At 44.0% G+C, this 13,218-nt stretch overlaps 1 protein-coding gene across 2 annotated transcripts in view; it reads right to left on the reverse strand.

Moving 5' to 3' along the window:
• MYB (MYB proto-oncogene, transcription factor) overlaps positions 1-11,409 on the reverse strand; it is a 33,407-nt gene extending 21,998 nt beyond the window's left edge. The window contains exons 1-6 of one of the 2 annotated variants that reach the window (XM_082731099.1): positions 10,745-11,409; positions 6,266-6,383; positions 4,368-4,439; positions 2,805-2,897; positions 2,338-2,558; positions 367-601 (exon numbers count right to left, since the gene is read on the reverse strand). In XM_082731099.1, the coding sequence (XP_082587225.1) occupies positions 367-601; positions 2,338-2,558; positions 2,805-2,897; positions 4,368-4,439; positions 6,266-6,383; positions 10,745-10,767 (762 nt within the window). In that variant the 5' untranslated portion in view covers positions 10,768-11,409. The remainder of the gene's footprint in view (positions 1-366; positions 602-2,337; positions 2,559-2,804; positions 2,898-4,367; positions 4,440-6,265; positions 6,384-10,744) is intronic. The other variant, XM_082731100.1, reaches the window with a different exon arrangement.
• Positions 11,410-13,218: the final 1,809 nt, after the last annotated feature.

Below are 13,218 nucleotides of genomic sequence, written 5' to 3' on the forward strand. Positions count from 1 at the left end.
TTGGAAGAGGGAAATACATTTTCATTTCTCCCTTCTGCTTCAGCAAGAGCTTGTTAAGTAAATTTACATGCAAAAGCTAATTTGATCTGAAACATTTAAGTTAAAATCCAACAACCTGGACTCCTCCAGTCTTGCCCTGTGAGCTGGGTGACTCTTTGTGGATCACTGAACACCCTGGCTTCAGGGGATGTGCCCCCAGATAATAACATCTCCCCACATCTACCTCAAAGGCTGTAGGTGGGGATCGAAGGGGGTCTGTTTGTGGAAGTTCTCTGAAAAGTATAAAAGTGTGAGGTATTCCTTCTACCTAGAGCTAAAATCACTGATCATCCCTCTCAGGAAACTAACGTCTCAGAAATGGCTTACATTTTGTGCTTCAGAAATGTGGTAATAGGAATAGTCATTGTTCACCGAGGGCTGGCCAGCCGGTGGGAGATGAGCTGACGGTGGCGGATGAACGAAACCCATCAGATGGCTGTTCTTCTGGAAACTGGGGGCCACGGTTGGTGGGCTGGCTTTAGAAGACTCCTGCAGATAACCTTCCTGCTCGACCTTCCGACGCATGGTAGAATTCCAATGGTTCTTGATAGCATTATCAGTTCTGCACAGAAATAGATCACATAAGGATTTTACAAACAAAAATTTCAAGTCAGGTTAGAGTTAATTGACAGAAAACTGTTTCAGAGACCTTTTCTTCTGGTCTTTTGGGGTTGTTGCTGTTTTAACTGTTTCAGTCTTCTAGACCTCTGAAAAGTCATGCTTCCCCTATTACCTAATTGAAAATCCACAGATTTTTCTCATTATCCCATATGGAACATACGTGGACTTCTAGAAATCTTTAAACTCTTGAACCACTTTGTTTCCTTGATAAAAGAATATTTTAAGTACAACCACCCTTCGTGTTTATTCTGACTGTTCATGGTACGAGGCTATAACACACAACTTAGAGATACAGCTGTTCTAGAAAATTTCTCCTTTGAGTGTGGCTTAGCAGGGCCTACCCACCACAACGGGCACACAATAAAGTTTGGTGAATGATAACGATGTCACCATCACTGTCTGCTTTTTATCTCAGAGAGCACTAGGCCGAAATTTTGAGTAAAAAAAAGGAAAAAAGAAAAAAGAAAGAAACGCCCACCTTTTGCAGTCCACCTCAAATTGTTCTCTAACCAGAGGTGAGAATGGAAAATGGGATCCAGAAGGGAAAGATGCTAAGTTCCAGTGTACTTTCCAACTGCAAAGCATTTTTACTAAAGTCTTTCAATTCTCAGGAAAACAGTTTCTCAATTCAAAAAAGACAAAAACAAAAACAAAAACAAAAACCGTTTTAAGCCTCCCTTTTACTCTCTTGAAGGGGGTGGGGAAATGTATGCTAAAGAAAGAGGAAGTTCAATTGCCCCTTAAATTTTTACAAGAATCAACAGCATAACCTCTCAGGCCAAATGGGACAAAAGCCCTACTTTCTTCAGCCTCTTGGATTTTCTAAGCTGATCCTGAACCCTCCATGAGGGAGGAACAGCTCTGGAAGGTCACACAAGAACACTACCTAAACCATCAGAGCCATGGCCTTCTTTGAAAGGACCCTTTCTCCAATCCTGAAGCTCAAGGATAAAAATCTATTAAATGTTTTCTATCTTACATTATTTACATAAGATTTATAATGAAAGGTATCTTCCAACTTAAAGAAAATGTGTTTATAAAGTGTTCCAGTGGGGTAAGTGGGACAAAAATGAGCTTCTATAGATATCCCCCATAATGAGGTCATTTTTGTGCCTTGTCCATTTAAAGAAAGCATAACACTGGCATTATTTAAAAACCTGGAAGCAGTATGATAATTCTAGAAATGCTCTGCTTCTTCAAAGGAAGAAAAATGAAGCCACGTGGTATAATGAAACAAACGCTAATAACAGGAAAATGACAGCTGAGCTCCTTCTGGTCACTTCACCAGCTGCACGAACTCATACCAGAGACAAGATGTCGATTCTCAGTTTCCTTCTATGTGTTTAGAGGTTTTATAGTTTACAGAGTGCTTCGACATCCATTTTATTTGATATGAACATTGGCCCGGTGGAGGAGGCTATTCCTCATTTTGCCAGTGGGGCGATCGAAGCTGAGGAAGGTTCAGTGACTTAGCCCAGAATGCATTGCTGGGTGGATTCTGGAAGTACTTGACCAAAAAATGCTAAGAGCTCTCCAATTTAAAAAACCTATGGATCTGGCATATCTCATGAAACATGGTCATTGGAATGTAATTCACTCACCATACATTTAAAACAAAATGTTTAATACCCACTCCCTCATGCTTCCCAATCAATATATTTTTTGACATATTATTACCGTCCAGGCAGTAGCTTTGCGATTTCTGCCCATCTGTTCCCCAGTCTCTTGTGTGCCTGGTAAATAATTCTGTCTTCCTCTTCTGTCCAGGAGGTTTTCTTAACTTCTGGATTCAAGTGGTTATGCCACCTCTCCCTACATTGTTTTCCAATTCTCCCCTTTAAGTGCTTGGCAATAACAGACCAACGTTTCGGACCGTATTTCTGTACAAGCTCTATCACCTTCAGATAAACACACAAAAATAACCTATGTTTTAATGTTATGTATTGACTCAGTGTAATCATTCTTCAGTGTTACAAGACCTTTAGAAAATGTCTAAGAATCTGCTTTCATTCACTGAAAATATGGGAATAGAATCCTCAGCTTCCTGACGTTTTACCTGTTTCCTCAAGTTGGGAAACATTCAATAAAGATGTCTGGGGAATAGTCAGAATTGTGATTCACACACCAATGAGGGAAGAACTTACTCTCTGATCTTCTTCTTTGGTCCAGGGACCCTTGATGAGTTCAGGATTTAGAACTTTCTGCCATCGGTGCTGGCACTGCACATCTGTTCGATTCTAGACAAATAAAGTATGCACTGTCATATAGGTATGATGTGATAAGAACATGAAGGCTTTCTCATGGTATGAGTCATACACAGACAAAAACGCACATTCAGGAACATTTTAGGGCATGTTTGGAAAGCCTACCGATGGCTCATTACTTATAGCTAGTGAACATACAAAGAATATATCCAAATTGTATCTAAAATTAGAAGCTCTGCCTCCTTTGTGAAACAGTACAAAACATCATTTTGTACAGATGTCAGTTTAACTTACCTTATCCTCAGCCCGTAGAAGTACCTCTGTAGACTAAGACTAAGACTTGTTAGTGATTTCACGTGACAGTCAGGCTTTCATGGAAACCCATTCCAAATAACTAAAGTTTGCCTCCCATTCAAACTAAGAGATGTGCTTCAATTTAGGGCCTTGAGTCTTAATATTACAGCACAAAGATAAATAGAGGCTCTATATTATAAGAGAGGGTGATCTTATAAGAAAAAAAGACAAATATATTATCAACTAATAGAAGGCAGAATTTGATTCACAGGTAAGAAGAAACCAAAGCAAAAGGATATTGGACTGAGAAGAGAAGCTTCTCCTTAAGAGGAGAAATTATGTTTCCTAAGGAAGAGTCTGGAAAAGCTTTTGATAGGGACTTGGAAGGATAGCTGGAACATTCTAGTTGGAGACATCACCAGAGACAAAAGCCCAAAGGAGGGAAAGCACAAATGAATTCAGTGAAACCTGCTCACATAGAGGAAGTAGGAAACAGAACCCGAGCTGTATGTCGGCACCATGTGGAAGGTCATGGGCCCCTTAATTTGTAAGATTCTATGTCACTGCTGTGGATTTTGAAAAGTTCAGGGACAGCTGCATTCGAGGAAGCTCCATGAGCTAACAATGTTTGCGATGGATGGAAGAGTGGAAGGCTACAGGTAGGGAAGCCAGTTAGGAAGCCCCTGTAATTGTCCAGAGAAGAGGGAAGGGGGCCAAACCTGTGGAACAGCAAGGAGGTTGGAAAGAAGGGGCTGACTGACAAAGGAATTCCAGATTCCACAATCACTGCCTGGAAGTAGGAGGTGGGAAGTGGGATAAGTCAAAAAGGATAAACCAAAATTTTCAGCCAGGGTACCAAAAATATGGCTATCTAAATAAATAGGAAATTTAAAGAAGCTAACTAGAAAATATCAGGAATTTTGTCATCCTACCATCAGAATGCTAATTTATATTATTCTAACCAATAAAAAGATAAAACAAGAGGCAAAGTTTTAAAAAAAAATGTTGTAAAATTTTTTTTACAATCTCTCTAGAAACCCCAGTTATATGCATTACAATAGAAACTATAAACTATAAGTTATGGATGAGTCCGTCCTCCTCCTACTTCTTATATATGAGCAAATGTGTAATATCTTAATGTCTTTTTCCAGGACATAAATGTTGGGAGAAGATTTCCTTTTACAGAAAGAAAAAAAATTACAGACTTACCGGGAGATAATTGGCAATAACTTTCCAGTCATCTGTTCCATTCTGCTCCACCAGCTTCTTTAGCTTTTCATCCTAAGACATTTAAAGTTAATCTAGGATATCAGTCATTTACAGTATAACTTTATTCAATTAAGAGTAAAAGGGAACCAAACCAATAATCCAATCCAGAAAAAAACCCTCAAAAATATCCAAATACAACAGATATTAATGTAATATACTGGTTTAGAGCATAGATTTATTTAGAGTCTGACACACCAGAGTTTGAAACCCGACTCAGCTATTGAATAGTTAGACGAGCTTGGGTATATCATTTTATTTTTCTGGGCCTTAATGTCATCTTCTATGCAGTGGGAATGCTGATGTCAATGTGGGTTTTGGGAGATTACATGAAATAGCAATGCAAGACATTTAGCGTAATGCCTGGCTCGCTGAATGTTTAGTATATGAAAACTATTAAAAGTTCGCTTGATGGGGAAAAAAAATGAACTCCAATGTTAGAGTCAACAGACATTTAATTATGACAGTAAACAGCATCTTGAGTAAGAAATAATTCAAGTTTTATTTTAACATTTAGCTAGTTCAACCTTTCATGCAAAAATTGGAAGATCACTTTTTAGAATAAATTTGAAGTCATGGATAATACAAGAAAATAATTTTATTTTTGCATCAGCATAGTCACAATTTAAACGAGGCCAAACTTATCAGAACACAGAAGATACTAAACCTCAGGAAGAAATCTTTCAGGTCTCAAGTGTCTTTCTAAACACATCCCTTCAAGTGAAAAAAAACGGCCACATTCCTGCAAAGATAACTTTCACACACAGCGTGGGTCCTTGTAGGACACAGACACAGGAATTAGGAAACCAGTGTTAACAACAAAACTTCTGTACCTCCCAGGATCCTCTAAGATCACTCCATAGATAAACTAAGCATTTCCTATGGACCTCACTGCCAATCCCACTTGCCTATCAACAGGGGTTCTGGTTTAAGTGAAGTAGGGTGGAATGAAACTGAAGAAGAATCAATATTATTTATTCTAACATAAAATCCTCTAAAATCAGTTGCAATTGTTTTGAAAAACTTTAAAGAAAACAATTTTCCCCATACGTGAATAATTTTTGCCCCTTAAGTATTAGTTCCTTAAGTAGAAAGATCAAGCTTTTGCTAAGCTAGCAGAAAAAGGAAGGTAGGAAGAAGACATATATCCATCCATCACTGAAAGCTGAATAGACATTCATGTATATGGCTCTATGAAATATTATATATCACAACTGTTTAATCAATCCATTATGACAAGATGAGTTCTGTGAGTATTTTGTTTCAAACTTTTGTTTTGTTTCCGGGAAATAGCAATTCATTCACTTGTACAGAGAACGCTTGTTAATATCTTCCTTTGCATCAAGTGATTCTGGGCTCAGGGAACACAAAAAGGAAGAGACACTTAGCCCTGCTCTCAGCAGATCTGTCGTCAGTCTACTGGGGGAGGCACGCATGTTCCAGCACTAATAAGTAAGAATGTGTATCCAGTGCTTGGAGGATACAGCCCACCTGCCTGGGGAAGGCAGGGATGGCCTCAAAGAAAAGGCAATGTCTTCACAAGTGATAAAGAAGTAGTAAGAAGCAGCGCAGCAGAAGGACAAGAACAGAATAGGCACAGAGAAAACCACAGACTAAATCTAAAGTGAGAAGGAGGGGACATTCAAAGAACTATGAAGAGTCTGGAAGTGGATGGTAGAGTGTACCCGTGGGGAAGGGGTAAGAGGATAGCATGCTGCACAGGCAGGCTAGGCTAAGACTTCAAAGAGCCTGCTAATGAGTTTGAGCACCTGTCGTTTAGCCGAAACATTTTTTTTTCATAAATTGATACACTTCCATGTTTTGATAACACAATTAGTTACCTCTTCCCTGGTCCACCTAGTTTTCCCCAAGTGGCGCTTTCCAGACTTAGGCAGCAGCCCATCATAGTCATGATCACACATCTCAATGTCTTCATCGTCCTCGTCACTACTGTATATGCTGCAGGAATAAAAAATGGGCAGACGTGGACTGAAACCGGAAGACTTAAACTACTGGGTTACAAAATTTACACGAAGACTCGGTCTTTTCAAAGGTTACGGAGATAAAATTTGGAAAACCTGCACGACAAGATTGTTTTCTGCATTCTGTTGCTCTAGCATTGTGCACTGGTTCTGCTGGTAGTGGTATCCACAGATACGGCCAAGGACCTGGCACGTGCTTATGGCTCTGCATGTTTGAACCTGCTGAGACTCCTAGGCCAGCGACAAGTTACACATTTCACAACCTTCCAACCAATGAAGGTTTAAGTTGAAAACTTAATGTTAAGGACAATAAAAGAAACGGGAGCCTGTGTCCTTTACATAAGCACATGCTTGAAACCTTTGGCTTACATCACAGCATTGGAATAAAATTTCTCCAAGACAAGCAACTCAATTATGTTACTCCAACGGGGTTGGTGTTTTATTGACAGAGAAAGAATTCAAGAAGCGATACACCTGACAATACAATCATAGTTATCCCTTACAGATTGAAAAGATTAAGAAAATGTAAAAGGAGAGGATTTTAAAAACCCAAGGAAGGATAAGGCCATCGAGTGATCAGACTGCTTTGTGCACAACATTAAGATCCAATAGCTCAAAACTGCAGGCCAGTTGGTCCAACTTGTGGCTGTGATGACAATACTCAGTTTCCTAAGTAACTAAATGAATAATTAGGCCACTTGGTAGTCACACTCTTACTTACTTTTTTGGTTTTGTTTTTTTTTTTTTTTTCCCCTGACTGAATGGTATTTGACAACTCTTAAGATGCACCTAATTCAAAACTGAGGGATTCCCCCAGGTGGTGCATTAATATTTTGAGGAGAGCCTTTTCTTTTACCTAGTAGACCAAATTCTGAATTCTGATGACTTTTGAAGTAACTCTACACTAAGTGTTTATTAATCATATATTAAGTAGATGACAGTAATGTTACAGCCGTGTATAAGATATGCTATCTTAAATTCTATCATATTAATATAAATGCACCTTAACTATCTGAAATTATGCTATCTTAGAAACTTCACTAAAATTTTTCATTGTAATATTGAGAAATCCAGCAAACTGAGTACAGTTAAAAAATCATGACAGAAAGCAACATCATAGTGCCAATCATGATTTTCAAAAAGAAAATTTGTATTTATATCAGGTTTTGTCTTCCCAAACTAACTTAACAAGTATATATTACTCACCCCTTACAAGTCAAGCAGAAGTATTTCCCAAAAATCCTGAATTTGAGGTTCTTATAATTTAAAACCATTATTTTGGGCACAAAATGAAGGTCCAGGTTGCATGGTGACAAGTAGCATGTGATCCAAACTTCAAACGCCACCACAAAAGAGATCACTAAGCTGTACTTATAAGCTACAATGAGTTTTTCATTTAGCGTCTATTCTTTAAACAAGAATCTCATCCTGTTCCCCACTGTCAACGAGAGGTTCTAAACAACTTGATTAATAAATAGAATCGATTCCTGTAAATATATATATACATATACACATACGTATATGTATGTATGTGTATATATATACATATCTATGTGTGTATATATATGTATATTTCTGTAGGTCAGCATCTTTGGAAAGGTTCACATGGAGCTTCTTGGAAAGCCTCCTTACAAAAATATCAGGAATACCAAAAAGAGCAGAATAATTTGAAAAAGGAGTCACAGATTCAATTTACTTTAACGTTTTAAGTTTGGCTGGATCTGGAGATTTTCAGAAGTGAGAAACTACATTTTCCAAACTAGTAATTGGGCACTTTCCTCCTGGAAACAGCTCACCTCACAGGAACAAGCAACAAATGCGGCTGCCCATAGGGGGCAGTCAACGTCAGGTGAGAAAGGACAGGCATCAAACAGATCTACAAGTTCTGGAGGCAAAGGTGCAAGTCCTAATTTTGCCTCCACTTCCCTGCACGACTTGGACAAATCACTTCCTCTCTCTCAGGACCTTAGTTCCTCGCCTATACCTAAGGGCTTGGATTTTATTAGTAAGGTACTTTCCAGCGCTAATAAATGATGGTTTCACGTCTTCAGGGCTTTTTCAAATTTCAGCACGGAAGCAGAGATGTGCAAAACCAGAGTCTTGGGGGAAAACGTGGCGCGGGACTTCTGCAGGTCCTGAAGAGACCAGAAGGGGAGCAGGGCGAGCCCAAGGCTGCTCCCAGTCTCCTCCGGGGGCCATCAACAGGTTTGGCACCTGGCCCAACTTTTGAGCTTTGCAGGCGATGCCCTGGCTCCAAGTTGTCCCGGTAGCCTAAATAGCACGACTAATTTCTACCAAGGACCTGAAATAACTTTTCCTTCATCTGTTCTGACAAACAGACTCAACAGTTAGAGGACTTTCAAAGGTTGATTTCAAGCTTGATGCACTCGACTCCCCACCTGCTAGACCTGGTGTGGTTACAAGAGTACAACTATGAATATTACATTCTGTCAAGGAAACAAACCGTGCAAAGAAACGAAAAAGAAAAGAGGTGTTGGGGGTTGGGAAGAGGGAGGGGAGCGGGAGGAAGTGCCTTGTAGCCGCTACTGTGATTCTAGAAAAGGGGTTCAGACTCATTTCGCTGACCTGGTTAATAATCCCTGTGACGCTCGCCCAGCAAGAAACGGCTTTGAGCCCGCAGCGGGGTTTCTCTTCCCCCTGAGGCAGGTTCAAGGCTCCCGCCCCTCCCGGCCGCCACCCTCCTCCGCTACCTGGGAGCTGCAAGGAAACTGAGCAGCCCCGCCCCACCCGGCCCGCAGAGATCTCGGGGCGCGGAGCCTGCACCGCGCCTCCTCCCAGAACCCCTTCCCAGCTTCCTTCTCCTCCTCCTCCCAGTTTCTGCTCTCAGAAAAAAAAAAAAAAAAAAAGGTGCCCTCGGCTGCTCTGCTCGTTAAGTCCCAAAGGCGAAGGTGAAACCACTTCAGGGGCAGCACCCGCGTGCCGCGTGGCCGGGCCCAGGGCAGGCGTTGGTTGCCCAGGGCCCCCCCCAGGTCGCCTCCCTTTTTCTTGGGCGCCGAGGCCGGCCTAGGCGCTGCTCCCCGCCTGGCCAGGCCGGGCCCGAGGGTGCTGCTGCACGGCCCAAGCCCACACCCACGCTCCTTGCAACTTCCCAGCGCGGCGCGGGGACAAGCGACAGCCGGTTCAAAACCAAATAAGTACATGAAAAGCAAACAACCAGAAGGAAAAGAGGTTGGCTTTGCTTTGCCTCCACGGGCTTATACCAAGAACCTCTGAGCGAGGGTCGGCCGGTCAACCCTTCCTCTGCACCGACCATCTAAGGTGGCTGGAGCAGGGCGTGGGGAAGAGCTGCAACTCAGCCGCGTCCACGTGTGCGCGCCGCGCCGCGCCGGGACCTCTTGCCCCAGCGCCGCGGGGATTGCGTCCTGGTTGCGCGGCAGCGGCCTTGGGTGCTGCCCGCCTCTGTCCTTTTCCGTTGAGTGGCAACCGCGACGGCCGCTGGGCTTGTCCCGGCACCCCGCGGCTCGCAGGGAACTCCGGCGAGTCCTGTCCGGGAAGTGCAGAGACCAGGGGAAAGCGGGCGCGCCAACGACTGACAGTTCGGACGAATCTTTCCCTCGTCCTCTTCCCTCTTCCCCTCCGCGCAGCCACAACGTGAGGGGATTTCGCCCATCATCCCGGCGAGCCTCCCCAAGTGCAGGGACATGTGCGGCGCGGACGCGTGTTGAGTGCGTGTTAAGTGCTTGCATAAGAAATAAAAGCCTCCCGGAGTACTATGATGAGAGCTTTCAAAACCTGGGCTTAAACCAATTTGCCAATGTAGAGATCCTTTTTCTCCCTAAAATCTTCCTGGCAGCCGCCTGTCAGCTGCTTTTCTTCTTCGCCTCCGTAAGGAATGAATGAAATTTAAGGGAACTACCTGCAGCTACTAAACAATCCGGCATTTTCCCTATATCTGCCATATGCTCTGCGCTTCCAAGTCCAAACATATCGCAGAGCATCCACCAATTACGCTGCGACTCCTTCGCCGACGCCCGCGGCATCAAGCCGGGGACCTAGTGGGCTCCTCGGGGCTGGTGGTCACCTCCCAGCCCCCGGCTGGAAGGTGCTGCTTTTTTAACCCCCTAGGGAGAAACGTCTCCCCGTGCAACTTGCAAAATGAACCCCAGGGCATGCTTCCTGACGTCCTGCTACATTTCCCGCATAGGCTCTTCCATTCATCAGTTCCACTCACGGCTTCTGCTGCAGAGCAGAGGCTCTAGGTCCTCGCAGGATCTGACAGCCCCGCAGAAGATCCGGGAATGCATGCCCACCTGCTCCCCGAGCGCCTGGTGCCCCGCGCGCCCCCGCCCGCGGCCGCCCGTCCGGGCTCCCCGTTACCTGTGTCGGGGTCTCCGGGCCATGGCGCGGCGGGCGCGGGGCTCAGCTGGGAGCCGCGGAAACCGCACCGGGCTACCGCCTCCCGCTGCCCGCCGCCTGCCTGCGTCCCTCCCCCGCTGCGCAGCGGCGTTCCGCACCGCCTGGGCGAAGTTTCTCGGGAGAAAGAAGAGGAGGAGGAGGAGGAGGTCGCGGAGGAGGAGGAGAAGGAGGAGGAGGAAACAGGTTGATATTAAAATGTAAACTCTGTAAACAGAGATGCCATCAAACAAAGAGCTTTGGACACTCCCCCTCCCGCCAAATCTGGCGCCCCTGCAGTGCGCACGCGCCCTGCCCGCCGCCTCCGCGGTCGCCTTGGCTGCCGCCCGCCGGCCGGGCCGCCGCTCCCCTTCGCCTCTCGCGCCGCCGCGCTGCGCCTGGCGCGCCGTGAGCCCCGAACAGCGCGCGGGCGGGGAGCCCGGGGCCGGGGAGGGGCGGCCGGGGGCCGCGCGGCGCCTTTTCTTGCGCAAACCCCGCTCCCGAGCAGCGGCCGCGCGGGCTCGCGCCACGTCCCGCTGCTGCCGCGTCCCCTCCTCGGCGGCCGCGCCACCGTCGCCCGGCTCGGCGTGCCCCAGGCACCAGCGCCCCGAGCTCGCCGGGCTCTGACTCACTGTCCTGGGGGCGGCCAGGGCCGGAGGGGCGGGGGGAAGTACTGCATTGGGGATTGGATTTTAGGCAGGGTGTAAGATTGAGCTCTCTGGAGATGAAGTGGAGGGTGGGGAGGAGTAGTAAGGGACGGGAGCCTGTGTTTTCACTGGGCTGTTTTTTGTTTTTTTAATCTCTCCAATTGAACTTGTTAGTGACAAAGGACACTTAAATGCAAGTGGGGCTGCAGTTCTCACCGCTCCTTATGCGGCATCCGGGAGGAGCTTTCACTCCTCTGCGAGATCCTGGAGCCAACACAGCCCACGCGCCGCCGCCGTTTGGTCACTAGCACTTGACTCTCACCCGGCACACGCCCGGCCCCACCCACCCTGCCCGGCCCGGGCGGCGCCCACCGCACACCTCTGCCCCCGCACCACCCCTACAGCCCGCGCCCTGGATCGCACACCTGCAAAATCCACGGAGTTCCAAGCTGAACTAAGGAAACCCCACGTGTGCTGGCAGGGTTTTGAAAGTTAAGCGGTCTGTGATACGGAGGTCGGTATCCAGGCTTAGCGTAGTTTGGGGACTGTATTTTACGAGATAAAAATCATCGAAGACTTTTTGTGTTCATTTAATTAGGGACTCTTGAAGAAATAAAGGGAGAAGATAAGTGCTGAATTTATAAGGATTGATGATTGGGGGATTTTAGGGGAGTTTTAGTTTTACTTCCGTTTATAGACTTGTACCATTGGGGATTTTTTTTTCATTCTCTGTACACACTTAATTTATTTTTCCTTTAATCTTATAAGTTGAGACTTCTGCTGACTGGGTTTGTGGGTGTCCCATGTGCCCCGGCAGTTTAAACTTAGCTCAGAAAGCATTTTTCTTACTAAAAAAGCATTTTCTTACAGAAATGAGTCATAATTTTATTAAATGGTGAAGCATGCTAGGTTTCAAGACTTTATCTGGCGTTTTAAACTTTGTTTCTTAAAAATTGTAATATAGTTCAAGTCCTTATCAAAAAATGTTAGTTGCTAGCAAGGTTTTAACATTACTTTCTTCCTGAGGAAAAAACAACCCTGAAACAAAAATTATTGTGAGGTATTTCAGTTCGCAATTCTGAGAGATAAGTCACTTGCAAGTCAATATATTTTTAAAGCCAATATTTATTTGTAGATTCTATAATAAAGTTTCTCCACATCAAAAAGAAAATAAATAATAATAAAGAACAAACATGTAGAAATTACTCCAAAAGGAATTACATTCCGTCTTTGGGATTACTTTATGAATCTAACTCGTGTGATTCCCAAACTGAGCCTCTTTGGCACAGAGTATAAAAACCCTTCCAAAAATGAATTCATTTTCTCAAGATAATTAGGAGGTACAACTGCCCTATAATTCTTAAACTCCTTTTAGGTAGAAAGATATCAAAATCAGTTTTATTCCCTTTATTCACTTTGTAAATCATTTTATGTGTTTTGGGGATTTATTTTATTTTCATTCCCCAGGAAGACATTTTGGAATATAGTTTTGTATTTTTCCTTGTATTTGTAACATAAGCATAATCCAATAAAGAGTATATGTGCAATGATTCTTACTAGGCTAATGTGGGATATATTGCCACCTGATAACCATATGGAAGGATAGAATCAAATGGAGTTACCATAAATTCTTGTATAGATGAAAATATATTTTCAAAGCTGTTACAGAATGTTTATTACAACTATACATTTTCCCTTCCACTTATAACTATTACAAGTGTATTTTTAGATGAAAACTTTATATAGTTCATCACTTTTTTTTTTTTTTTTTTTTTTTTTTTTTTTTTTAAGATCTGCCTCATCAGTTATTTT

The sequence above is a fragment of the Mustela nivalis genome (genome assembly GCF_964662115.1).
Source record: "Mustela nivalis genome assembly, chromosome: 5".
NCBI classification, from domain to species: Eukaryota; Metazoa; Chordata; class Mammalia; order Carnivora; family Mustelidae; genus Mustela; species Mustela nivalis.